The sequence below is a fragment of the Salvia hispanica genome, chromosome 5 (genome assembly GCF_029641045.1).
Source record: "Salvia hispanica isolate PSC_SH4W2 chromosome 5, Shi_PSC_v1, whole genome shotgun sequence".
NCBI classification, from domain to species: Eukaryota; Viridiplantae; Streptophyta; class Magnoliopsida; order Lamiales; family Lamiaceae; genus Salvia; species Salvia hispanica.
Window position 1 is genome coordinate 18,932,554 of NC_142696.1, and position 26,400 is coordinate 18,958,953.

The following is a 26,400-nucleotide window of genomic DNA, read 5'->3' on the forward strand; positions in this document are numbered from 1 at the left end:
TTGTGTTGAAGTTTTATTAATTTTTTTGTTATTTTTCAGTTTTGAAATTATATTTTTCGACATATAGGTATTCGATACGATAACGATATTTCGATATATCGTATCGATCTTTGATATATCATTCTTAACGATATATCGAAATATCGATATGATAATGATATTGATATTATCCATATCGAAAGTTCGATATATTGAAATTTGATATATCGAAACTTTCGATACGATATCGATATGAAATTATTTCATATCGATATTTTCGATACGATACACGATACAACGTTTTCGATACGATATATCGTATCGACCCACCCCTAGGCTCCAGAGTAAACTTCATTCTCGCCCCATAAATGGAAAAAGTAAGTGGAGTATGTGTCTTACTTTTTTGTATATAGAGTTTATATTAAAATATGAATATAATTATTTAGTAAATTGAAGGGTTCACTTATCCAAAAAAGTGAATCAAGTTTAAATTGTGGACCTATCAAAATTACAAAATGTGATATTATTTCACGAACGGAGTGAGTATTTTGTTTAAATAATTGTTGTATTAAACCTATAAGATAAAAATTAAATAGGAAAACATCAATTTTAATAATCACTAATCTTATACTCCTTTCATTCTATTTTAAGTGGAACATATTTTATTTGGTATAAAATAGAAATAATGACGTTACCTTTTTAATAATGTGTCTACTAGAATGCGACGATGGAGTATATTCTTAAACTACAAACTCTAATTTTTATTGTGAATTGTTTATAATAAAATAAATATAAATAATTGTTAAAAATCATTTTTTTTTAATAATAGAATTGAAAGAAAAATATAGAAAAAAGCGAACCATTAAAAATTGTTATGTTAAAATAATGAAGAAATTGTTTTTTTAAGCACATCTATATAGATTAAAATACTCGTAGTAATTTCTAACAAAAATATTGTCACATTAACAAAAAATTACTATTACATGTAGTATAAATTTAAAATATGCTGTGTCTATTTAACTTAAAGTGTCACGCCACATTTTAAAGTGGAATAGTATTTTAAAAAAACTAAATAGAGAGCATTTAGGAGCCTGCAACTTACTCGTGGTAAAATCTTAGGAAGGGCTATTGAAAAGTTTTGAATATTTTTAAAATTTTAGAAGGAAAATATGAAAAAATAACTTTTGGGAATGGCTTAAGCCCCTCACCACTACGTACTGTGTCTGCCACCGGAGGAAAAAGGTAGTGAAATAAGTGTTATTGGATTGTGAGGTCCACATTTAAAATGATGTGTAGAGTTAGTATTAGTTGAAAATTTTCCTTTTAGTCTATTTTTTTTTAGACGGACTAAAATGACAAAACTTATTTATTTTTCGTGGACGGAGGGAGTTTTAATTTGTGTTTTTCTTGGATTTTCTCACACCTAATCTGATTCTTAATTCATTATTAATTTATTTATAGTATTTTTCTATCATACTAGTAGATTTTCTCGTGGCTAGATTTATTCATTTGTCTAGTATCTTAATCATTTTTTATGATTTTCATAGTTAATTCATTAGTTAGTAATTAATTTATTTTGTTTTTTTTTCACACTATTAATTTTGTGTATTTTTTTTATTTTCCCATTTATGTAAATATTGTTATCATAAAATTACAAAGTAATATTCTCTATAATCTAAGAATAATAATAAAAAAATTCTTTAGCCCCATAAATATACATATATATCATGTAAATTTAATTTTAAAGTTATGCTTTCTTTTTTAAAAATATACTCTTCAATTATTTCGACACTATCACTATTCATTCTAAAGTTATTCATCTCTCATTATCCATCTTTGTCTCAGCTAATGTATTTTTTAAGTAAGAAGTATTTCTGTCGTGATTGACATTGAAAATGTGCAACAATTATCATAATAATCCTAGGTCCGCCATAGCCAACATTTTAGCATAATAATACGACTCTTCGATATTTTAGACTACATGGAAAAAAAACTTGCATTTAGCATATTTCTTGCGTCTTTTGGTGCTTCTTAAAGCCTCTTTAGTGAATATCAAATCAAGTAAGCATATAGTTTGAGAATAAATTGAAGTATAAGCATGATCTACAATACCAGTTTGGGTAGGGTAGGGTCGGGTCGGGTCAGGTCAGGTCGGAGCATGATCTTGTGGCTTGCGACATTTGTCACTTCCATTTTACAATCAGAAGCTTTCCAAACCGATTCCTACTAGCATAAAATAAGCGATCTTCAAACAAACTTTGACTTTCTCCCTTATGTCCTCATTGCTTATTATGGTTTCTCTTTTTACTTCCACCATGTCTGAGACCTTTGCATCTCTTGATACGTCTCACAACTTTCATCTTTCCTTTACACTGACCAGGACTGGGTTGTTCCACGAGCTTTCTAAGAGATAGATCATCTTCTAGTCCTGAAGACTTCATCTCTGAGTAGAACTCTCGAGCTTTATCAGTCAATCCACACTTTGTCAATCCTTCAACCATAATGCCATATAACGCACGATCTGGCTTTACTTCATATACCTTCATAGCTGACCATATCTTTAACGCATCATCAGGTTCGCCTGATTTGAAATACTCATCAAGAATACAAGTAAAGGTATCGTGGTTTGGACCCAAACCAGCTTTATTCATATGATCCAGCACTCCCAGAGCCCCTTCTGAGTTCTCTCCCTTCAATAGCTCGTGATAGGTGTCAATAGTAGGACTGATGCCATCTCCTAACATCCTAGCTAAAACACTTCTTGCCTCCTCAAATCTAGCATTTTCACAGAGAGGACGTATGATAAGATTATAAGTGGTCGAGTCAGGCACCAGACCTGATTCTTTCATCCTATCTACGAGTTTAAGAGCTTCAGTAAGGCAATTTTCATGAGTTAGCACATAAATCAATGAATGATACACCTCCAATCCAGGAGCCCAACCCCTTTTCTTCATCTCATCGTACAACCTCAATGAATCATATAGATTGTGTACCCTGGAATAACCGGAGATCATGTGTATATAGGAAGTCCTGTCTGGTTCAATACAGCATTTGGACATTTCCCGCCACACCCTCTTGGCTTCATATATGTCAACCGTTATATTACACCAGCCATAGAGAATTATGTTGAAGCTCTCTGTTTCCAAAGGGAAGAACTTCTTGTTCAGAAACATGAACTCTTCAGCCTCTTCAATGTTTCCGTGTGTGCAAAGAATGTTGAGGAACGTGAAGTATGTTTTCTGTTCAAGAGAAAAAGTGAACTTCTGCATAAAGTGGAACGTCTCTATGGCTTTGTCGGGATGATTGGCAGCTGCATACCTGTCGAGTATCAAAACAAGACAATAAAAACTAAAGAACATGCTTGCAGAAATGTGAAATCATAAATTATGAATGCATAAGTGGCATAAAGTATGCTAGCTTCAGATATTTGCCAATTTATAATAGAAGGAAAATTTAGCTTCAAAAATCACTTCAATTCATAGAAAGTAGATTTCCACACTGAATATCAATTTATTTCCAGATTGCAATATGATCAGACCAATCACACTTTCAGTTAAATATATTCATAGGAGTTGATTTGTAATATTTGTTCACATGAAGAAGACAGTGAAATTCTAGTGCAGAGATGTGAAGTCAGTTTATTTCATATCATTCTAAGAAATCTATACAACTAGAACCCATAGTTTACTTAGGGCATGTTCGTTTTGAAAGATTTTATCACATGATTAAATATGTATTACGTTTGGTTCATGAGATTGAATCACAACTTAATCCTAGATGGATAAGCCATAGCCACCACCTCCAACTAAAATAATCACACAACTGAATCCTAGATGAATAATCATATGATAATAAGTCATGGCAACCGAACGACACCTTCGAGAATATGAAAATTGGATGTTTTGACATTATGGGAAGTATCCTGATGGGTTAAGAGAACCCAAAAGCCACACAAGTGCATTCAGCTCAAAGGCAGAGTGATGATAGTCGCATGGATTTGGCAGATTTGTAGTGAGAAAATTTCATAACTTAGTAGTGCTTAATTTCCCTTCTAATTCCACTCTATCCTATTTTCTTTTTCCTTTTCCTCTCGTTTCAGATTTTGCATCGGATTAATCAACCAGAAACCCCTGCTACGAAGCCACCTACCACCTAAAAGAGTGGCACCATCGCGATGAACATATTCTTCGTGTCTTCAGCAAGCAAAATGTTAAAGCAAACGCACCCTGGTCTGAGGGACTGTATCATAGTGTTTTTTTCTACTTTTTATGTATTTTAGCTATCTATTTTCTTTAGATTCATACTTGCCTTTTTTATCTCTTCATCTCTTTCATTACATATTCAGAAGAATTCTCAAAACAGAAACCTACACAAATCTACAGATACAAAAAATTCAAAATTCAAGGAAGAAACATAAAAAATGCACATTTCAGACCTAAACCATTCAAACTTACAGTTCTGAAATCTTAACTCAACACACATTAAATTAAGTCATACTCAAAAGGATGATCCAGCGATGCCAGTAAACCATTCCCATGCATTGCAAATCACAAAATAAGAGAATGACTAGTAGTGTTTTCAAAATTCACCTGTCGATCATGATCAGGATTGCTTGTCGAGCATCCTTCGAAGCCCGATAGAGCTCGTGTACAACAGTCCAAGCAGTGCTAAACTTGTTGTGATTACCCAACAACCAAATCATCAAACACCAAATCTTGTTAACCACACAATCCCATTTCATACCCCATTTGAACACCAAGAATGCCAGCTTCCACTCTTCCCTCAAAGCCCAGATAGCCGAAAAGATAAAATCTTGGTCGGGCTTGACGCCAGAATCATCAAGGAGAGCCATGGCCTCATCACCAGAAGCAATATCCTTTGCATTCTGAACTCTTTCAAGAAATTTGGGGAGACCCAATTGGGCACCTTCAGGGATTTCGTGCGCGTATTCTAAGAAGTCGGTGATTCTGTAGATTGACTGGCTGTGAGTTTGGAGCAGGCTGCCGGCGGGAGGAGTGCGTTTGCAGCGTTTGCAAGGTGCTTGATGAAATGCTTGTGTGAAGTAAGGCGGGAGTTTAGCAGGGATGGAACGTGATATTAGAGAGGTGCATGAAATTGGGCGTAATGTGTGGAATTGGAGCCTCCTAACAACAGTAAGAAGAGATGCCATGATTTTTGTGGGAGAGATTCATGCTGTTTTCAATTCATTTTCCCGGTGAAGGCGAATCACGCCGCAGAGTGCAAACCATTTGTGAAATGTATTGACACTCTAATAATTGTGTATGAATATGGAATATTTAATTCTGTTATTATTGCATTCGTATAAATGAAATTAATTGATATTTTATTGAGATTTGTGTTAAGACTTTGTTTCGAAAAAATATGTAGTTTCCATATTTATGCATATATCATATGGAATGAAGGATTACACGATTCAATTTATGTTTTAAAATATCTTTTTGATTATATTAGTTGTAGTTTCCATATTTATGCATATATCATATGGAATGAAGGATTACACGATTCAATTTATGTTTTAAAATATCTTTTTGATTATATTAGTTTTATTTTGTAATCACCAAAGTGAGACAAAATAAGTAGAGTTTATTATCAAATTCATATAAAAATATGTTTAAGTAATTGATCATTATACGTTTTTTATTATATGATGTTTATTTTGCAATCACCAAAATAATAGTAAGAGTTTATAATCAAATTAAGTGAAATCTGCTTAAACAATTAGTCACGATATATTCTTAATTGTGTTTATTTTGCAATTACCAAAGTGAGGTAAAATAAGAAGAGTTTATGTTTATCTGTCGGGTTGAAGCTTTCAAAGAAGCAAACTTAAAAATGGAACAAAAAAATGTCAGCTAGAATGCAACAAAATGGATGCACATCTACACTGGTAAACTCCTACTACTTTCTTTCATAAAACTGAATCATCAATCAATATTAAATACTACACTAAACAGTATACTAATATGATAATGCTTAATATGATAATGCTTTCTGATTTTTGGCCAGAATATAAGCAGTGAAATAAGGATAGTGGAAGTGAGAAGCGGAAGTAGTTCAGACACATGTTCTAAACAATAAGATATAGCAATAAACACAGGTTAGAAATCCAAACCAATCTAAAAATAAATATGACCATATGATGATAGTAAATTTGAAAAGAACGAACAGAAGTAAATAATATATAAGCATTACAGAAAAACTTAAGGCAAAACACATTTTTAGGTCCTTATACTTTATTCAAAATGTTCATTAGGTCCTCGTACAATTTTTTCGTTTTAATAGATCCTTATACTTTTCACAATATTTTTATCAGGTCCTCGTACAATTTTTTCGTTTTAATAGGTGCTTATACTTTGATTATAAATTTTATTAGGTCCTTATACAATTTTTTATTTTAAGATATTTTTTTACTTTTATATTAGATAATAGTTTATATTTAATTAATTAATTAATTTTAATGAACCTTTTAATTTTATTATTTAATTTATCTTATGATTATAAATATTCAGGGAAACGTATCTTTCAATATAAATATAAATAATCAATTGAAAATTCGGATAGTTATTCAATAAAAAAAAACTTCGGTTTTAATCTTCAATCATCACGGTTAATCTTTTTATTATTCTCTACAACTTACTGAGATTATTGGATAACAAGATGATATTATCTTCGTAGACTATGCTAAGTTAAATAATGGAATATTAAAAAGTTCATTAAGTTTAATTAAATTTAGATTATTACCCAAGATAAATGAAAAAAAGTCTCTAAAATAAAATATTGTACAAGGACCTAATGAAAGTTATGATAAAAGTATAAGGACCTAATAAAACGAAAAATCGTACGAGGACTTGATAAAAATATCGTGAAAAGTATAAGGACTTATTAAAACAAAAAAATTGTACAAGGACCTAATTAACATTTTGACTAAAATATAAGGACCTGTTTTGCCAAAACTTAAATACACAGTATATATTCTAAAAATTAGTAAGCTATTATTGGACTTAAACTTAATGATATAATGCATAGAAACTATAGAATATATATAATCAAAATAATCTACTACTAATCAGTAGGAAAGTAAAATGGAAATAAAATACTCCATTAACATCATTAAATAAACGGCCCATAAGCCCATTTAATCTTAGAAAACTTTTAAAATTACTTTTTAGCATACTAATTCAATTATAATGTGCCGGTCATACATGTAAAAAGGTGATAATGTGCATCACTGTTTACTTTATACAATCAATATTACATGTGTCCAGTATACTTACTATCTTAAAACATAATATCATTCAAATTTATGTACCAAATTAACAGATGAATATGACTAATAAACAAAACTTAATTTTTTTTCAGGAAATAGGAAGAGTAAATCTTAATAAAAGCAGCTTTGTAAAAGAAAATTTCTTGTTTCTAGAGCCTTCACAGGCCTAAATCATACGCACTCTGAAAAGGTAACAAGTAACTTTCTGAATTCTAGAGTTTTCAAAAATTATCGTCTTACAATTAACAGTAATAAGAGCATCCTCATACGTGCTCTTAGCTAAGAGCACAGAAGTGAATCTGGATCCATCCACGTTTGTGCTCTTAGTTAAGGACAAGTTCAAAGGTCCCACCATTCTATTATTCAATTTAAATAAAAAAAATTTCACAATATTAAAATGCATTAAAAATTTAAAATTACATAATTAAAATCCTTAAAAATAAAAATTACATAATTAAAATCCTAAAAAATAAAAATACATAATTAAAATCCTAGAAAATAAAAAATTCATAATTAAAATCCTACAAATTAAAAATTACACACGTGAAAGACTAGTCCTCTATCCCTAATTGTCTTTTGAGACCCCGGATTATTTGCTCATGTGTTGCAAGTTGCTCCGGAGTCATCTTAGACGTATCGTTCAAATAGAGTTGACCCAAGAGGGTCCACAACGTGTTGTTCGGGGGTGGAGGAGGCACAAAGGGAGCGCGAGCGGGGGCGGGGGCGATGGAGTCGAGGCGCGACGGCGGGTGGTCATCGCCTTCTTCTTTCCTTGCGGCCGACGGGAACTGCTCGGGGCAGCGTCGGGGCTACCCAAGTTAGTTCCGGCAAGCTGGGTAGCCACATCATCGGAGGCGTCGTCGGATAGGGCTACCGACCTTGACCGTTTGCTGGAGGAGCTGGAGGAGGATGCTACTACGCCGCCCCTATACTTCGAATGTAGGCGCCCCTCCTGCCAACTTCGAGGTACTTGAACGCTTTGAACTTCATGTGTTTGTAGGTCGCCAAGGCGGTAGTGATGATGTCGAGCCCGCTCGTGCCGCTCCCCGCCGACCGCTCTTCCTGGGGGTAATACCCCTGGAACTTACCGATTGTCTCGTTGCATCTGAAGAGGCAATTGCGCACCATACTATCATTGTGATAGATGGTTCCCCCCGGCAGGGTTTCATTGTAAAGACGAGTGATGCGCCACCAATATGTTTCCCCGGTTTGGTTTGTGCCAGTCTCCGGATCTTCGGAGACTGCCAAGTAGGCTTTGAACATCGCCATCATCTCACCCGGAGTGTACGGGGTGCGGGTGCCACGAACAGGATGAGTAGGAGTAGGAATAGAAGTAGGAGTAGGAGTAGAGCTGTTGCTCCCTCCCGATCCGGGTTCGGGTGCCCACCCGAAGCTTGCGAACCTTGGGTTTGAGGAGGGGCCGTTAATTGCGTTTCCGAACTAGGGAATGAGTCGGAGTCAAACCAATCGTGGTTCCAACTGTGATTGCCGGAGGGGTGATCGTCGGAGCCAGACATTGTGTAGTGTGGTGGGAATTTAGATGAGTGAATATGAGAAAAAAGATGAGAGAATGTAGATGATAGAATAGATGAAATGTGATTTTTTTTTGTGTTGAAGTGGGGGTATTTATAGATAAAAATGTGAATTTTGGGGGAAAAAAATTGCAAAATAAATTAAAAGTGGGTAGAAAACGGATATAATTTTTTGGGAAGTGGAAAAATATTCTTTTTTTATTTAAAAACATTTTTTAGAAAAATTTCGAATTTTTTTTTTTAAAAAAATTGAAATGCCAACGGCTATGCCATTGGCCAATCAGAACACGTCATGTAAGGCTGCTCAGCGGCACGAACGTGCTCTTAGCTAAGAGCAGCGTCGTGCCGCTGGCTTGGACGGAGGAGCTACAGCGGCGGATGGACGACGCCTGCTCAGCGACACGGACGGACGGACGTCCTTTCTTCAACCGCTGTGGATGCAAGCACACAGATGGATACATGAAACTAAAATAAAAATCATTTAATTAGGTTCTGAAGTCATGCACATTGGATATTGAATATTGGATATTTTTATGTGCAGTAAGACTTTTTTTTAAACTTAGTAATGTATGATACTCCTATCAGTTTTAGTATTCTTTGGTTTCATATATAGTTAGTAGAGGACTAACAAAAATACATTCAATTCCATGAAATACTACTTGTATTATAAAGGTTTGACGGTAGCGTTTGATTTCAAGATTAGTTTAACTAATGGTTAGTACAGGAACTTAAAAGGTAAGAAACATTTTACTGGATATAGTTTATTCCAATGTTTTAAAAATCGGACCGGCCAGTGAATCTGCGAGGCTACTGGTTCACGATTCAACCTGTCCGACCGGTTCAATCACTGGTCGAACCGTTTTACTGTTACAAATTATATATAATATATAAAATATATTCAATTTAAATGAATGATAAAATTTATTAAATTTTTTTATCAATAAATATAATTAAATGTACAATTTACAAGCTAGTGTGGATATAATTTTTAATATTTTAGATTTAAAAAAAAGATAATTCATAATAATTCAAAAAAATTATATGACAAAATATATAAATAAATATGAATTATTAATTAGTTTTGATGAAAATATACTATATAGTAAATAATTTATTATAAACCTTAGATATAACTACTTATGTTTACATAAGTACCTATATTATATAAATAATAGTTAATTTTATTAAAGAGTTAATTTTAGATAATAAATATATTATCATATTAATACCTACTCACTAGAATATAAATTTAAACTTGAATGATTAGTTTGAGTAAATAAAAAAAATATTTTAATATAATAATAACTAATGTTCATGTTATTAACAAGAAATGTCTGTGGTGGAGTGGTAATGGTTTTGGTCTCTTGACCAAGAGGTCATGAGTTCAATCCCCACCAAAAGCACTTATTTTACAAGAATTTTAAACAATGAAGAAAACTGGCTCCTGGCTTTCACACGTACCGGCAATCCGCAGACCTTGACGAACAAGATCTGTCACCGGGGCTTCTATACACCCTCCTAGTTGATTACACAAGATGAGAAAACCAAGACACACCTCTTTCCACGTTCCAATAGATTCACCAATTAGTAGAATCTAGGACTAGATGAGTGCTACCGAAATAACTATGAAACGACTTACTTGACCATGCAAATCTCAAGTTACAGTGCGTTCAAGTCACCTCAGTTAAGCACACCCCTACGTATGGTACTGTGCTAATTTCAAGTCACTGTGCGAATTTCAAGTTATTCTTTCCCAAACGAAATGCATTTTAAAAACACATAAATTATTCAAGTATAAATACTACCAGGAACTAATACAAGAAACTACAGAAACAGAATACAAATTGTTCTTAAATTAGGAAATACTCCGAAAAATAAAAAGTAAATATAAGTGGTCCCCACAAATATATGCCAACTGTAAATACGGTATTCCAATTAACACTCTCTCTCTTCTCTCACTTTTCTCTGTAAAAGCTAAAAACACAGTTTTGCGGTCATCTTCTTCCATTTAAAGTGACGAGAGCTACCGATTGAAGGTTATAAAAGCAAAATTTGGGGGTACAGTCGTACACTAAGTTACCGATTAATGGTCTAATTATTTCCTGAAAAGGAAATGACTTTAGTCAGGCCACGTGAGTATATTGACTCCATTTTGGGAAAAAAAAACCATTTTTGGATTTTACCGGCATCTCTTTTCATGCTTGTTCTCTATTTTCTGGATTCTTTACTTATTACAGCCATTTTCATTATCAATTTAGCTTACATTGCATACTTTTTCAATTACTCAACTTTTGTAACTTTATTCTTCCCAAATAGCTTCAACATATTTTAGGTGGTTTATCGTTGGATGATAACTTTATTTAAATAACTATTAATCGGTATTAAACTATTCATTAAAATATATGAGTTAATTTTTATTTTACTAATTAAAATTTCATATATATTCAGTTAAATAATCATTTAAATTTTATGTATTAGTAACTATTAATATTATGATAAATTAATGTAATAAAGATAAATTAGAAGTATAAAAAAAAAAAAAAAAAAAAAAAACTCATCGTCGGTCTCTCGCTGCACAACGGCCGCCGCCGTTGCTCATTTGATTCGTCACGTTAGCATGTAAGTTTTCACACCTATACTTTGATTTCTTGACAAGATTATTTCATTTTAATACACACGATACTTTGGAATACTAGTTCCTCAAGAAGCACAACATAAATGCTCTCTGTGACGCTATGGAAAAGCTCAAGACAGGTAACTCATCTCTCTCTCTTTCTCTATATAAATAAGAATCTCAACTCTGATCGCAACTTAAAACACTAATTATTGAAAACATGACATGTTTAAGGATAAATTTCAAATAAGTTGCTTCATGTTATGATTATAATAATTTAGTTAAACGCTGCTAATAATTAAATAATTAATGTGTAGTATTTAATTTGTATTGCGTCCGTGATAGAATGACTTGAAATTTGCACGGTGCATGACTTGAAATTTGCACAGTACGTGACTTGAAATTTGCACGGGCCATATGGAAATTAATTAAATTAATTTCACTTTCCAATAGATTCACCAATCTGCAAAGCAATAGGAAATTAGTAGAATCTAGAACTAGATGAGTGCTACCGAAATATCTATTGTTGGTGTGATTGCTATTATTGCAGAATGACATGGTGATGTTTGTTTAGACCGTTTTCTTTTACTATTAAGCACGCCGAGATCCCTTGTTCCTTTCCATGAGAGGCTAACTATTCTGTGTAGCATACTAGCATTGCCTAAAATTTTCCAAAAATTTCAGTTTCAAAAGCGAATGAGATCTTACTATCTTTTTAGGCGGATACTAAGGAAGAGCGAGCGAAGTAACATAAGTAGTTAACTTGTACTCGGAATTGAAGGTAACAAACACATCATTCAATAAATTATTGCCTTCTCATTCACAAAAGTCTCAACGACAACTCAAGTCTGTCAAATATACAAAATATAACAACAACAAAACCAAACATGCTCAAGCACCAAGGAGAGAGAGACTCGAGGATGAGAGAGTTGGTTCAGAGAAGGCGGGAGTGAGACTAAGGTGGCAAAGGGTGCTCAATGGCTCTGTTGCAAGTCTCAGTTCAGAGGGGAGATCATTCGTTGCTCAATGGCGGGTCTCCTGGACTGACACTTTGGGCGTCCGGCTTCGTCACTACCTCCTTTGGCGATGGTTCGCCTGAGCTAGCATCGTCGCCAGTCTCTTCTAGCTCTGGCGATACCTCCGCATCCTCCTCTTCAAGCGTGATCTCCGCATCATCTTGTGGTGTGTGGCTGATGGGATGTGGAGGCATAGACACCGTAGGGGGTGGTTGATGGGATGTGGAGGCATCTGCATATCCCTCACACCGTATCCCAACGATCTCTTCATCATTATGTACGAATTCCGTATTAGTGGGCGGTGGCGGTGACTGTTGGAACATGAGGGCATCTGTTGGCTCTTCAAGCACTGTGCTTTTATGCTTTGACCCTATCGTCGGTCTCTCTCTGTGCTTTTATGCTTTTACGGTTGGACTTTAAAATGATAATGACCAACTGTTAATTTTTTAAAATAAACATATAAATATAGAGTATTGTTTAGGACTTTGAGCCAAAACTCTCACTAAATGTTTATTACTAAAATGTTTTCTTGAGCAAATGTACAGATTTTTTTGAACTTTAGTCTATTTTTAAAAAAAAGTTAAAAGTTTTATGTTTTTAAAAAAAATTACCCGTCAAGAAAAAATTAAAAGTTTATAATATTCAATTGAATTGAAAATGTGTATTTTCAGAAAAATAATCATTAAAATGAGCTAAATATTAAACGACTTTAGTATAGGTAAGTAGAGTAGAGGATTTAAGCTGAAACACAAACTCGGAGAAAAGGGTTGAAGAGCGACAAAGAAAATGAGCGGTGAAGCGGCGAAATCAGGAAATGGAGGCGGAGGATTTAGGGCGAAAATGCATTATTATTTATACAGTGGTGAGAAAAGGCATGTTTTTACAGGCATCGCCATCGTCGGAGTTATTTTTGGCGTCCCCTGGTACCTTATGACTCGCGGTGAGCTTCGCATCTTTTTGAATTTTCGTTATTCCGGTGTTGATTTTCTGCTAATCTATCATTTTGGATCAGATATTATGCAAATCTGCCCTATTCTTCTTGTATATGTTGACAATTCTTCGTTGATTTGTGGTTTATTCCCTCACCTTTTATAGGTAATTGAAAATGCTGTTTAGTGTTTTGATTTCTGAATTTAATTAGTGCGAATCAGAACAGTGATCTGGAAGTAATTAATTGGAATGTAATTGTTATCAGAAGATCTTTGAAAATGGGCTTATGTTATGTAGTTATTGGTAGGATAACTATGATTTGTTAGCATCAATGTTTTAGAGTGGAATTCTTGTTTCAGAAAAAATATGCTGGTTTTGTTTTTGTTTATGGTTGTTGATAGATTAGCATTGAAGTTCTGTATACTAGCGATGCTTTTATTCGATTTACTAGTTTTTCGTAGCTAATGATTTGTAAGCATGCAGTGGAACATACATCTCTGATCTATTTTTATCTAATTTTTTTAGTGTTTATTTGGGTTTAAACAAACTTGAAAGGAAAGGACCAAAGGATATCATAACTAGTTTAAAGCCTATAGTATATCAGATTTACTTGTGTTGGTGTCTATATTTGAAAGATGTCTCATCTGCTAACTGTTTTTTCATCATTAAAAAATACGGAGTAGTCTGTTTTGGAAGGTCTGAATGCACGTCGCTATCTTAAAATGGATAGATGCCAAGGACCTGAAAGTCTGAAACACTGATGACATAGTCTTTATCAAAACTCATATGTTTATCCTATAACTGGACTTTCTATCGAAACAAGTTGTGCATTATTAGTAAAGAGTAATGGCTACCTACTTGATTAGCAGATTGTAAACCTCTTTGCCTTAGTCCCTCCCGATTATTGCAAGAAGTGTGGTAGTGTATTACTTTTGTCAAACAAGCCATTGAGTTTGGAAACTTGTTGTGGTTATCCGATTAATTTTCAATTCGCTGCCTATTCTTCATTTTCCTCGGTCAGATCTCTGTGTTTGTTTCCCAGTCTATAAGATAGAAGACAGTGTGTCTAGGACGATGTGCTTGTGTTTCCACTAGGTTGTCAATTTTGTTTCTGTACCTTTTTTCCCCCTTATGTGCAGGTAAGAAAAGAGCATGAATGACCTGGGTGGTTTATATCTAAATTTCTAAAAATTTCTGCAGCTAAATTTGCTTAAGCCTTATAACAATTGCTTGAATATATCTCCATCATTTATTTCATCTGTCTTGATATCAATTGTTGTCAAAAGGTCTAAGCCTAGATTTTACTTTTGCAAGGATCAAAGCAACAATCTCATCAAGATTACATGGAAAAGGCTGATAAAGCTAGGAGTGAGAGACTTTCAACTGGTTCGTCCACAGCAGGATGAAGAAAATTTTAATCCATTTATGCTGTCTTTTGCTGCATCACGTACCATGAACTAGGTGTTTGGGGAACCAGTTTTTTGGTTAAGGTTTATCTTGTACTTTCAAAAATAAATAGAAAAAGTATAGCCACAGAGGATGTTTCTTAGTATTCTGAAGCGGAATATGTCTTACATATCGAAGTAACTAAGTTTCTGAAACTCCCCCTTCCCTGTGAATTCGCTTTTTTTGTTGATTGATCGATTATTTTATCCCCAATACTAGAATTTCTTCAATCCTACCATTTCGATGGGATGTGAATCCAAATAATATTAGCTCAAATAATGTAAAAGCATGAAGCCCCTGAGAATTTTAATACAAAGTCTATCCCAATCCAACACCATGATCTAGAGAACAATTTCTAATTGAATATTACATTGAAGTGAATTGAATCAGGACTAGACAATAGAAATGTATTGTATGTTGTTCCTATAACTTGATGTACATTTTTTTGTATTTTTAAATAAGTAATTATTTTAATATTTTAATGATAATATCTTAGTCCAAAGGTAGTTGAATCGTTTTAGTTTTGAGTTAAAAATGTAGCCGTAAATATTTTCCTTGCCAATGGTATTCCAGTCTTATATGAAATGTTGTGTGTTTTTCGTATTTATCCTGCGATTGTGACTACTCAAATTCTCTAAACATTTTACCAATTAAATTGTGTTTTATTGTTAAGACGGAAAACGAGATTTGTAGCCGAATTCTAGTGTTTATTTCATATACCCTCTCCGTCCACCAAAAATAGCCTTATGGGTGAATGACACATGTTTTAATGATAAATTGTTAAAGTAAATGATAAAGGGGGAAAAAGTGAGTAGTATAGAAAAGGGAAAGAGAAAGAGTGGGTACAGTGTGAGACAAAATGTGGATAGAAATCGAAAAAATTATTGCCCCAGCTATATATAGCAATATATCTGGGCTATAAATTTGAGCCAGCTCAATAGAGAGTTGTTCCAACCTGATAAGAAAAAAGTTCAACCCGTTCAAGGTTTATCCATGAAAGGTTTGAGGAAGGATATTGGCAATTGAAACTAAGAATAAAATATACTACATCTCAGATAGTTTGTCTCACTTTGACTGGACACGAGTTTTAAGAAATGTAAATGAAAAGTGAGTTGAAAAAGTTAGTGGAATGTGATTCCTACTTTTATATATTAGGTTTATAATAAAATGTTAATATGAATGAGTTAATGGAATATGTGGTCCACTGTCAAAAATGGTAAAAAGTGAAATGAGACAAACTATGTGGGACAAACAAAAATGGAAAAATGGGGCAAACTATCTGGGCCGGAGGGAGTAACTCAGACACCTGGCAGCTGGATAGGATTTGAGTGACATCATCACTAGGCAGCTCGATGGTGAGTCCATTTATAGTGGAATTGGGAACTCGTTTCGTAGTCGTGACGATTCAAACCCAAAACTATGAATCCATGATGACTGGGAACTCGTCTAGTCACATAGTGCTTCACTTATTATTATATGTAGTCATTATGTTACTCATGTTAACTAAGTTTGCTTGATCGTCAAATATTTGAAGAAGATTAACATCATTTACAATGACCTCTCGACCTCATCTATTTCGAGCCTTATGTTGAACACCTTTCGTCGTAATAAGCATATCAATCTCGTTGATGAGAAGGAGCTTACCTTTGCACAATAGTACCTCGATAATGTTCGCTTTGCTCTCAATGCTTCCTAATTTTTTACTACTCCCTCCGTTCTGCTATAGTTGAAGCGTTTACTTTTGGCATGGAAATTAAGAAAAATATATGTATTCGGTTTAATGGATGGATTATAAAGTAAGAGACACATGTAAAATAGATATAATTGATGCTACAGAGTGAAGAAAAATTGAGACATGGCCATTATCGTCAATTCTGGAGCTCGAGCTCTGGCGTGATCATGAAAGAGCAAATGGTAGAGTTTTACGAGATTTGGTTTGATTTTAGTACCATTGATTTGTCTTCAAATAGTTTCAATGGGAAGATACCGAATGCAATTGGTGATCTTACCTCTCTTCACCATCTTAACTTCTCCCACAATGCTCTCAATTGAAGCATTCCAAAATCATTTGGTCAGTTGATTCATCTCAAATCACTCGACCTCTTGTGAACCAACTAACGGGAACGATCCCAGAGGGGCCTGGAGAACTCACATTCTGTGAGAGTGAAATAAATAAGGGTTTAGCTTAGCTTATGTGGTTAATTGTATTAACTAGGAGTATATGTTTGGCACGCATGTTAGTTTTAGTAATGGCATATGCTATTTGTTATGGCTCGGAGAGCCCTTAGTGTACCTATCGATTATCATGATCATTATTCTATCTAGCCGAAGAATGGGTAGTCTACCATTGAGCTAGTAGGTAGGGAAGATAAATAAACACAACATGATAAGAACACATTTTAGATCATTTTTGGTTATATAGTTATCACCTTACCAAAGTTCATTGAATACCACTTTTCTACTAGTAGCGCATGACTATAGACTATAAAAAAAAATCAAATTTCATTAAAGACCACTTGTACCAAAATCCAAACACTATCAAAATCTCAATTATACAACTGAGACATTAACTAGAATGCTCCAGAAGATGCAATGAAAACTCACATATTCACAACACATAACTAAGGTAACATATTACCTAAAAGACTGCTTTGATTTGCTACCAGTCCATCACAGAACTGCTATGTACAACAATCTTCTTAGACTGAAGCTCCTACTTCTTGACTTCCTGCGCACACACAAAATCAAGACCGTGAGGCGAAGAAACAACTCAGTGAAGGGAAAAACACAAAGCAAACCAGTAGCAGCACCGTGGCTGAGAGAGAAGGGGAGACTTCCGCCAACGCACTCTCGAAATCTGCATATTTGATTGTCATGCGGTTCCCAACAGACAATGCTGGTCTATTAATGGCGAACTTAGAAGCTTCTGTTACCTATCAATTATAGAAAATTTAAAGATTATCAGAATTTCACTTACCTCGTCCGTGCATGAAAATCATTACCAAAAATCACATTGGATTTTAGGCTAAATAGGTAAATATATCACAAACTATCACCATTTTTTCAGTTCTATCTTTAAGTGTCAATCGACCTCAAATTACAGAAGACTAAGCAAATCAATAACTAGACAAATTGAGTACCTAAAAGCCAGGATCATTAGAAATTTGATGTGGAAATACATATGTATATATGATTTCTTTTAATGCCACATAAGCAGGAGGGAGGAGAAAAATAAAGATGCATTTGTTTTTGTTTTTGTTTTTGTTCTTTTGACAGTTTCAAAACTAGGTTGTTTTGAGCTTATGTGGCATGAAAATATGCAATTTTCCATATGTATTACCAGGTTAAATTTGATATATTCCTACTCAACTTCCATGTTGTCTGGTATGGATTTGTAGAGTTTCTAGTAGTATGGGTGCATTAATTGGTCGAAGTAGTTCAGGATACAAAACATACAATTGAAACAATGGTGATAGTTTGGATTTATATTTGACTTTCCACAAAGAAGTTGGGACATACCAAAGTAAATAGATCACGGCCACTAAAATTTTCACAGGCCACGTCGTTTCCTAGGGCCATCAGGTCCACATCGGGATCTATTGGCTTGCATCGAGTAAGAGCTTTCAATATCGCACCTCGCTCTTCTGGAGTAGGGAGAGGAACATACAGAAGCCTATCAAATTGTGTTTTGATGAGTGAAGAATGACTCACAATTTCAAGCCTGCAATATGGCCAGCAAGATAAAAGATGTCAACACAAAGGCTCAAGAAGCAAGATTAAACCAAGAAGCATCACGTACTCTCTAAAATAAAAAATAGTGATATTGACATCTAATATCATGGAACTTTCAAAAAGTTGGGTTTTTCCCACAAACTTTGAAATTGGCAAATAATATCACGAACTTTATCCCGAGTTTGTTATTTCCCACCAGTGAAAAAATCCCGGCTAATATTAATAGATGGAAGAACAATTTTGTAGGATGTGCTTCAAGAAAAACTATCATCAAAGATTGAAAAACTTGAAGCTCTCGAAGTTGTTGTGGAGAAATTACGAAAAATATACGTATCATGATATTATTGAATTTTTAAATTGGTGGAAATAATAAACTCGGGGTAAAGTTCGTGATATTATTTACCTATTTCAAAGTTCGTGGGAAAAAACCAATTTTTTTAAAGTTCCATGATATTAGATGTCAATATCCCAAAAAAATAAGAGCACTAAAAGAGAAGATGAACCACAAAGCATCCCGTACCTGTTTGTTGCACCAAACACAAGAACACCTTCCATCGTTAATTCTGATATTAGCTGCAGTATGAAAGACCATCATCCTCTTTTTGCTAAATATGTGCACAGGGATGTGCTTAAAAAATAACAAATGTTAAAAGTTACAATGTACTTCTTACCTCGTTCTGCCACGTGGCACGTAACATGCAATATTGAACACACAAACATGAAATACACATTTATGAAAATTGTAGATGGATTTCCGCTGATTGCATTTTAGTTATAGGCAAATTGCATTTTTTTATTGTTAGTTATACTGTTTAATTTGCAGCATTATATATATAGATGAATTGCACATATATATAGAGTAAAGGTCAATTTTGGTCCTAAACATATAACCAAAATACGAATTTGGCCCAAAACATGCAATTAGCGTTGACCATTAGGTTTTTTACGGAACCATAAAAAAATGACTACTTCGACGACATTTTCATTTGTTATGGACCTGGTTTTCAAAAAGTGAATGTTTATTTTGCATTGTAGACAATTTAGGTTTATAATACAAAACTCAACAATATAATTTGCCTATAGTTCCATCTATAGCTTCACAAATGTATATTGCATTCCAGTGCTTACAATAATGCATCTTTTCTGCCACGTGGCAGCACGAGATTGGAAGTACGTTGTGACGGATACGCCCTAGTGCTCCCCTATGTCCATATGTTAAGTGACATATATATTGATAGCAAAGTTAGCATGGGAGAAGTGCCATTTACAGACCTGTCTAAAGTCCGGCCATCGTACATCATCACGTGATGCCATTAGGTAATGCTGTAAAAAAGGACATTGCGCATAAGGGGAAGGGTTATTCTTTAGTTACAGCCCGAACTTTGACCTCATGGTGACTTTAAAACACATCTGTCGGAAAAAGTAAAAGGAAGTACCTCATCGAAGAAAAGTACACATGGGACGTGAGTGCTTGCATAACTGAATATGTTATGCACTGCCATTTCACACTGATTGCCAAATTTCAATAGATCACGGGCCTTCATGGTGAATAAAAGTACTCCCTCCGTCCCATAAAAGTTGAGACAAAACTTTTGGGCACGGAGATTAAGAATTTATATTAAATAAATAGGAGAGATGAAAAAAGTAGGAAAGATAAGAAAGAGTAAAGTAAATGATGTAATAAAGTATGAGTGATTAGTGTTTTGTCTTTTGTTAAAAAAGGAAATGACTCAACTTTGTTGGGACGGAGTAAAAAGGAATACGACTCAACTTTTATGGGACGGAGGGAGTACAAAATAAGAAACCATTGATTGTTTCCAACTAAAGCAAGATGAAATGTGACTAAAGAAAGAACCTTGATATGCATGAAATTTGCTCCTGCTTCTTAAGCCACAGCCTTGACAAACAATGTCTTTCCACAGCCAGAAGGACCACAAAGGAGAAAGGAGCTAAGGACACTCGTCTTTATATCCTATGAAAAGATAAAACTTATTAGGGTATGCTCCCATTGGTTGTAAATTTAGCATAAGAAATGAAGGGATAAGAAAATATGAGTAAAGATGAAGTGGGGGGGGGGGGGGGAATAAGAAAATATGAGAAAAGATGAAGTGGGGGAAAAGAGGCATGCCCAGGGAAAACTGTGGAAAATGGGATAAAAGTAGGGGAGTGTTATATTGCTAACTCAATATTTAATTGCTAACTACAACTAATTAATAGCCATTAGATATTTAAATTAAGAGTCTAGATCATCAACCCCGAAATGTCAATACGATAAAAAAAAATGTCAATAAAGTTATTAATGTCAATTTACAATAAATTAGTTGTAACTAACTTTTGAAAAATATCCCATAATTTTAAAATGTATATAACTTTCTCGATTTAAATTATTTTTTTGCACAACATATATCAAATTAAAGATAATTTCATAAGGATTCTAACGAGATCTCACTTGCATATGTTCCGACGTCAAAATTTGAAAAAAAATCCGAATTTTTTTTAATTTTTTAGTACAACACAAATGTCAACATAATATATAAAATATGTCAATATAATACATGTAGAATGTCAATATAAGCAATGTGTTAACATTCTCAAAGCATTGTGTTGACATTCTCAAAGCATTGTGTTGATATTTTCGAAACACTATATTGACATTTTCATCCAAAACCGTAATTTGGTAGTTTTTTTACAAATTGTAGACCACAGTTTTCTAAAATCCTATGGTCTTAAATTAGTTATAGTTAGCAATTAAATGATGAGTTAGCAATTGATCGCTCCTCGATAAAAGTATATGTTTCTACCCTTTTGCAACAAAGAGAGGAAAAGGGAATAAAATGTGAATATCCAAGAGTTGAGCAAGAAAAAGGATAATAAGGAAATCTTTTGTCACCAAGCTTTTACTCTCAGGGATTGCTCAACTGGCTAGTTTCCAGAATACAAGGTAAGCTCATACGAGTTTGGCAATACCGATGAAGTTTGATACAGAGAAGTAAGCCTATGTATAAAACGAAGATGAAAACCTAAAAATTCTTGATTGCATAGATTGAGCAATGAGCACCAGGCCTTATTAAAATCACTCTTGCAAAAATCTAATTGGAAATACACCAAATGAGAAAAAAAAAAAAAGAAAACCCGTCTAATGGTCTAAAGAATAAAATGTAAAAAGAACAAATTAAGCAATAAAGTTTGGTAGAAGAGAAAGCATGACACATGAAGACTTGACATAAAAAAAATTAGGAAACAATACTACCTTAGAAAGCTCAAGAAACTATATGGGGATAATATCAATTGACGGCCTTCATCTATATTTCAGCACAACAGATAGGAAAGGAAACTACCTCATAAACTCGAGGATACTTTATCGCTTTAACTACATGGCGTTCAAACTCCGATTTCAATGCTTCAAGACCTCCAACATCATCCCACTTTGCATGTAGTGTGGTGAAAAAATCTTTCATAATTGCAGACAGCTGAACCATCTTTCCAGCTTGCTGCCCTCAGTTGAATGGAAAAATCACATGTGACAACGCAATGCAAAAATATTACAAGAGCATATAGAGAGAGATCAACAACTTGGAAATGATGGAGAACTCTAATCAACAGAATTATAAAAAGAATCAATTTGGAGTTGGTTGTACAAAAATATGGTAGGTTTTAGTTTATGTCCTGAACTTTCAGCAAATTTCAATTCTGAAGAGAGTGCAAGAATAGAATTACCACAAAGTGATTCATGGTTATGCTAAGGTTCTCCAATTCTTCATCGTAAAATGGCTGCATGTAACATTCTCCATGTTCAACCATGTGCCTCAGTTCTTTGAGATACTCTGTGTTTCTCTTGCCCATGATACTATGTACAGCAAGCATACCAGCCTTTTTTGCTAGAGCTACCAAATCTCCTGCTACATAACCCATAGTGGACCTAGCTAATTTCCTGGGATCAAAACCAACTTCAACCTTAAGATTACGCGTTAGAGCTGACAAAATGTCAAACCTTTCACATTCATCTGGAACACCTAAAGCAAATTCACGATCAAATAAACGCCTTAAGGCAGTGTCAAGAGCATCAGGCCTATTGGTGGCTCCAATCACCAGCACATAGCCAGGTGTACTATTAGAACTTTCAAAACTAACATCGTCATTTACTGGTCCGGTAGGTCTGTCTCGCCCATCCATAAAAGCCATCAACTGATCCACTATGCGATACTCTACTTCCTTGAGTGTCCTTTTCTTTACTGAAGTCATCGCATCAATTTCATCAATGAACACAACAGATGGTGCTCTCATGTATGCTGTTAAGAACAATCTTCGGATCTTTTCTTCTGCTGCACCTGAACGCAATTCAGAAAAGTCAGGGGGAAAGAAACAAAATGTTAATTCTTGAGGATTAGTTCTATGAAACACAACCCATAGAAATATGGAACCGTACAAAAATTCAGAGTTTAGGCTACGGACAAGTAAGAAATCTTAGTGACAAAGAGGTTTAGCAAGACATGTAGAAGTGCATCTGCTAAAGCCACTAAAAGATGAATAACTTAGAAGTTAGCATCATAGGGTGTTTGGTTGAGCTTATAAGCTCCTTAAAACAGTTTCTAAACTGGAAAAAAAAAATAGGCTCCAACAACTTCTAAGCTTTCTGAAAAATAAGTTCCTCGGCCCATCTTAGTTTTCCATAATCTCATTAGCAACAATCAATTTACAAAAATAATTCTATTATTTGTCATTTGCAACATATACCCTTCTAATTAGTATCTTTCAATTTTTTCCCCTGAATAGAATGTAATCTCCTAACTCACAATTCTCTTTGTAGCTTATAAGCTTAATCATTCAAACACTTTTCACAACTTATAAGCTCTAAAGGTATAAGTTTAGCGACGCCAAACACCCTCTAAGTTGAATAATAGAGAAGCTCTATTTGGTTTATAGTACTTTGGTAGATCATAAAACATTAAATTGATCCCAAAAAGGCAAGAGTGATTCTATGAGATTTACTCACATTCTTGTGAATCTCAAAAATGTAAAGGCTGCATAAAATGCAATATTGTCAATCCTGTATGGCGCGGATTATGGCGGTTAGCCTGAAAACCGCCGCAAGGATGTGGCGTATCGGTATGGCGGGATATGACAGTCTTTAATTAAATAAATAAAATAATACTCCCTCCGTCCCAAGAGATTAGACTCGTATACCACTTTGGGGTGTCCCAACATACTTGAGTCATTTCTATTTATGGTAAAAATCTACTTTATTACCAACTCCACTTACACCACTAAACAACACCTCCTAAATTCTTGTGCCAAAAGAAATGAGTCTAATATCTTGGGATGGAGGGAGTACTTATATATTTATATAATACAAATATAACATCTAAAAATCTTAAAACAATTAATAAAGCATAAAATACAACTCCAGCCTCCATGTTTCTTGCATAATGCCCCATTCCTAAATGCACTACACACACAATGTTGTCAAATAGAGGATACGGCGGCGCAATGGCGTTTCCACCACCGAACGCCACGCCATGGGCCCATGGCGCCGCCATACCCGCTATTTGACAACATTCCATTGCACACAATTCAAGCATCTCTACCCAATTTCAAATGTGCAATCATGCTAGTATATGCCAAATGTCACACAAACTTGACATAAAAAATGTTAGTAATACCTAAATATCCACGCACCATACTGATACGCCATATCCTTGTGCAAGAAACGTGGAGGCTAGCGCACCATATTGATGCGCTATATCCTTGTGCAAAAAACGTGGAGGCTAGAGTAGTATTTTATGTGTTATTAATTGTTTTAAGAGTTTTAGATGTTATATTTTTATTATGTTCTAATTTTTGAATCATACCCGCCATACTGATACGCCTTATCCTTGAAGCATACAATTATATCACACAAACTTGACATAAAAAAAATGTTAGTAATACCTAAATCTCCACGCATCAATCGAGCAACAGAGATTTCGAACAATGGCAATCTGGCCTCATTGGCAACAGCTCGGGCCAACATGGTCTTCCCACATTTGGGTGGCCCATGCAGCAGAATTCGAGACGTAGGCTTGACTCCGAGGTGGCGCAGCAGCTTCAGCTGATGCAGTGGCCGAACCACCTCCTGCTTCAATTCGTCAATCACACTAGTGATTCCCAATAAATCCCTAAAACTTGGCCGACTATGTTTCTCACTCTCACTCTCACTCTCACTCCTTCTCCCATTCCTGTTCATCTCTCCCCTGCCATGGCCTAATTCATCACTCCGCCCTAAATTCCCAATCGTTTTCGGATTATTACTACAATCGCCCTTTTCCAATGGACTGGCGGAGAACTCATTGATTTTTTTCCGTTTCGCTGAGAACGGAGCGGGCTCATTGATTTTTTGGCGTCTGGCTGAGAACGGAGCGGGATCTTGGGAAAAGACGCCTGCTCTCCGGCGCTGGAGCTGGGTGATTTTGGCAACGCGTTCAGTTAGGAGGTTGCGGTCGAGGCGGCTGTAGGTGAGGCGGTGTAACGAGCAGAGTAGGTTTACTATTTGCTCGTCGGTGAGGTTTCCTTTGCCGTTGGAGACGGACTCGATGTGGCGGCGGAGAGCCACAGCGGCGCTGCCTTTTTCTCTCGTCATGTTCCCGGAATAAAACGAGTTTTCCGGTGAGCGTTGGAATTGGGTACAGACTATTTGAGCGGAAGGGATCACCTCATATTTTGTATACTCCATTTCTTAATACACCACTTAAAAGTTGACAAGTGGTTTTTATTTATGGAAAGAAAAGTTATTTCCAAATTCCAATATAACCTCCCCACTCAAATAAAGAAATTTAAACTTTACAAATATAAAAATCGTTCCTCATTCAAATATGTTCAGTAAATATTTATGTCAATTAATTTTACTACTATTATTTTGGATTTTATGTCTTTTCTAGCACTCTGTCAGTTAATTTTGCTTAATTTTAATAAAAAAAATTTATCATTCAATTTTGTTATCTTGGATTTTTTATTCTAGTACTACATTTTTTTAGTTTCATTCTTTCATTTTATTTTTGTTGATAACGTATAGGTAAGATGTTTTTCTATAACCAATAAATCGGAAGTTCGATTTATTTTGAATACGAGTATGTGAAGGAGGTCAGCGTTGTAAACTCGAAGATAAAGTAAGAGATTATGATTGTTTGATACATGCATAATATATATGGAAGCAATATTCATAATAAATAAATTATAGCCCCCTTTAAAAATTTGAATATTAAATAATTTTTTTTTACTTTTTAGTTATTTTCTTTCTTGTTACTTGAAGTTTTTCAACGTTTTTTCTTTTCTTTTTATGATATTTAAATTTTGATTTTAATTTTAATACTCCTATAAATAGTTTACTTATTTCGTGTAAAAGAATACTAATAGAGTAATGTGGGAGAATACTATCATAACAGATAACATACTTATAACATTAAGAGAGAAAATACAACACTACCACACAGAAAAATATGGATATTTTAACTAAATTATATAGAGATAACTTTTAAATTTATATAGCAGAAAACTAAATTATAAAGAGATAACTTTTGAAAAGAAAGAAGTTAGAAATTAAAATATGTTCAGAATTAATGAAATTGAAAGTTGTGTAGAAGTAAAAAAGTGCAAGAAATAAGGAGTATATTTTAACTAACTTCTCTTTCCGCAAAATAAGGTCTATTTTGTCAATATTTTAATGTTGTATTATGAAATGGAGTATATAAGTATGAGGTGATCCCTTTCGCTATTCGAGGCAAAACTTTTCGACCCTATTTTAAAAATAAATTTTGAGTGTGTTACATAAATAGATTTAAAAAAAATAAGAAAGAAAAAAAAAGGTTAAGAAAATAAAGTGAAAATGAA

General features: G+C 34.3%; 2 protein-coding genes and 1 pseudogene across 2 annotated transcripts; 1 reads left to right on the forward strand and 2 right to left on the reverse strand.

Moving 5' to 3' along the window:
- Window positions 1-1,963: 1,963 nt before the first annotated feature.
- Window positions 1,964-5,255, reverse strand: LOC125187506 (Tetratricopeptide repeat (TPR)-like superfamily protein). Its single transcript, XM_048084106.2, has 2 exons — window positions 4,569-5,255; window positions 1,964-3,297 (listed from the first exon to the last, which is right to left on the reverse strand). The coding sequence occupies exons 1-2, from the start codon at window positions 5,147-5,149 to the stop codon at window positions 2,259-2,261; spliced, it is 1,620 nt and encodes a 539-aa protein (XP_047940063.1). The 5' UTR covers window positions 5,150-5,255; the 3' UTR covers window positions 1,964-2,258.
- Window positions 5,256-13,148: 7,893 nt separating this feature from the next.
- Window positions 13,149-14,978, forward strand: LOC125187520 (uncharacterized). Its single transcript, XM_089058498.1, has 2 exons — window positions 13,149-13,369; window positions 14,674-14,978. Exons 1-2 carry the CDS (start codon window positions 13,216-13,218, stop codon window positions 14,763-14,765), a joined length of 246 nt encoding a protein of 81 aa, XP_088914624.1. The 5' UTR covers window positions 13,149-13,215; the 3' UTR covers window positions 14,766-14,978.
- Window positions 14,979-17,518: 2,540 nt separating this feature from the next.
- Window positions 17,519-25,153, reverse strand: LOC125189738 (cell division control protein 48 homolog C-like; annotated as a pseudogene).
- Between the last annotated feature and the right edge of the window lie 1,247 nt (window positions 25,154-26,400).

What these genes read in the sequence shown, in the direction of transcription:
- LOC125187506 (XM_048084106.2), bottom strand. Translation starts at nt 5,149, where the DNA reads ATGGCATCTCTTCTTACTGTTGTTAGGAGGCTCCAATTCCACACATTA. An exon ending in ATCCTGATCATGATCGACAG is followed by an intron (nt 3,298 to 4,568) that starts GTGAATTTTGAA and finishes GATACTCGACAG; the next exon opens with GTATGCAGCTGCCAATCATC.
- LOC125187520 (XM_089058498.1), top strand. Translation starts at nt 13,216, where the DNA reads ATGAGCGGTGAAGCGGCGAAATCAGGAAATGGAGGCGGAGGATTTAGG. An exon ending in CTGGTACCTTATGACTCGCG is followed by an intron (nt 13,370 to 14,673) that starts GTGAGCTTCGCA and finishes TACTTTTGCAAG; the next exon opens with GATCAAAGCAACAATCTCAT.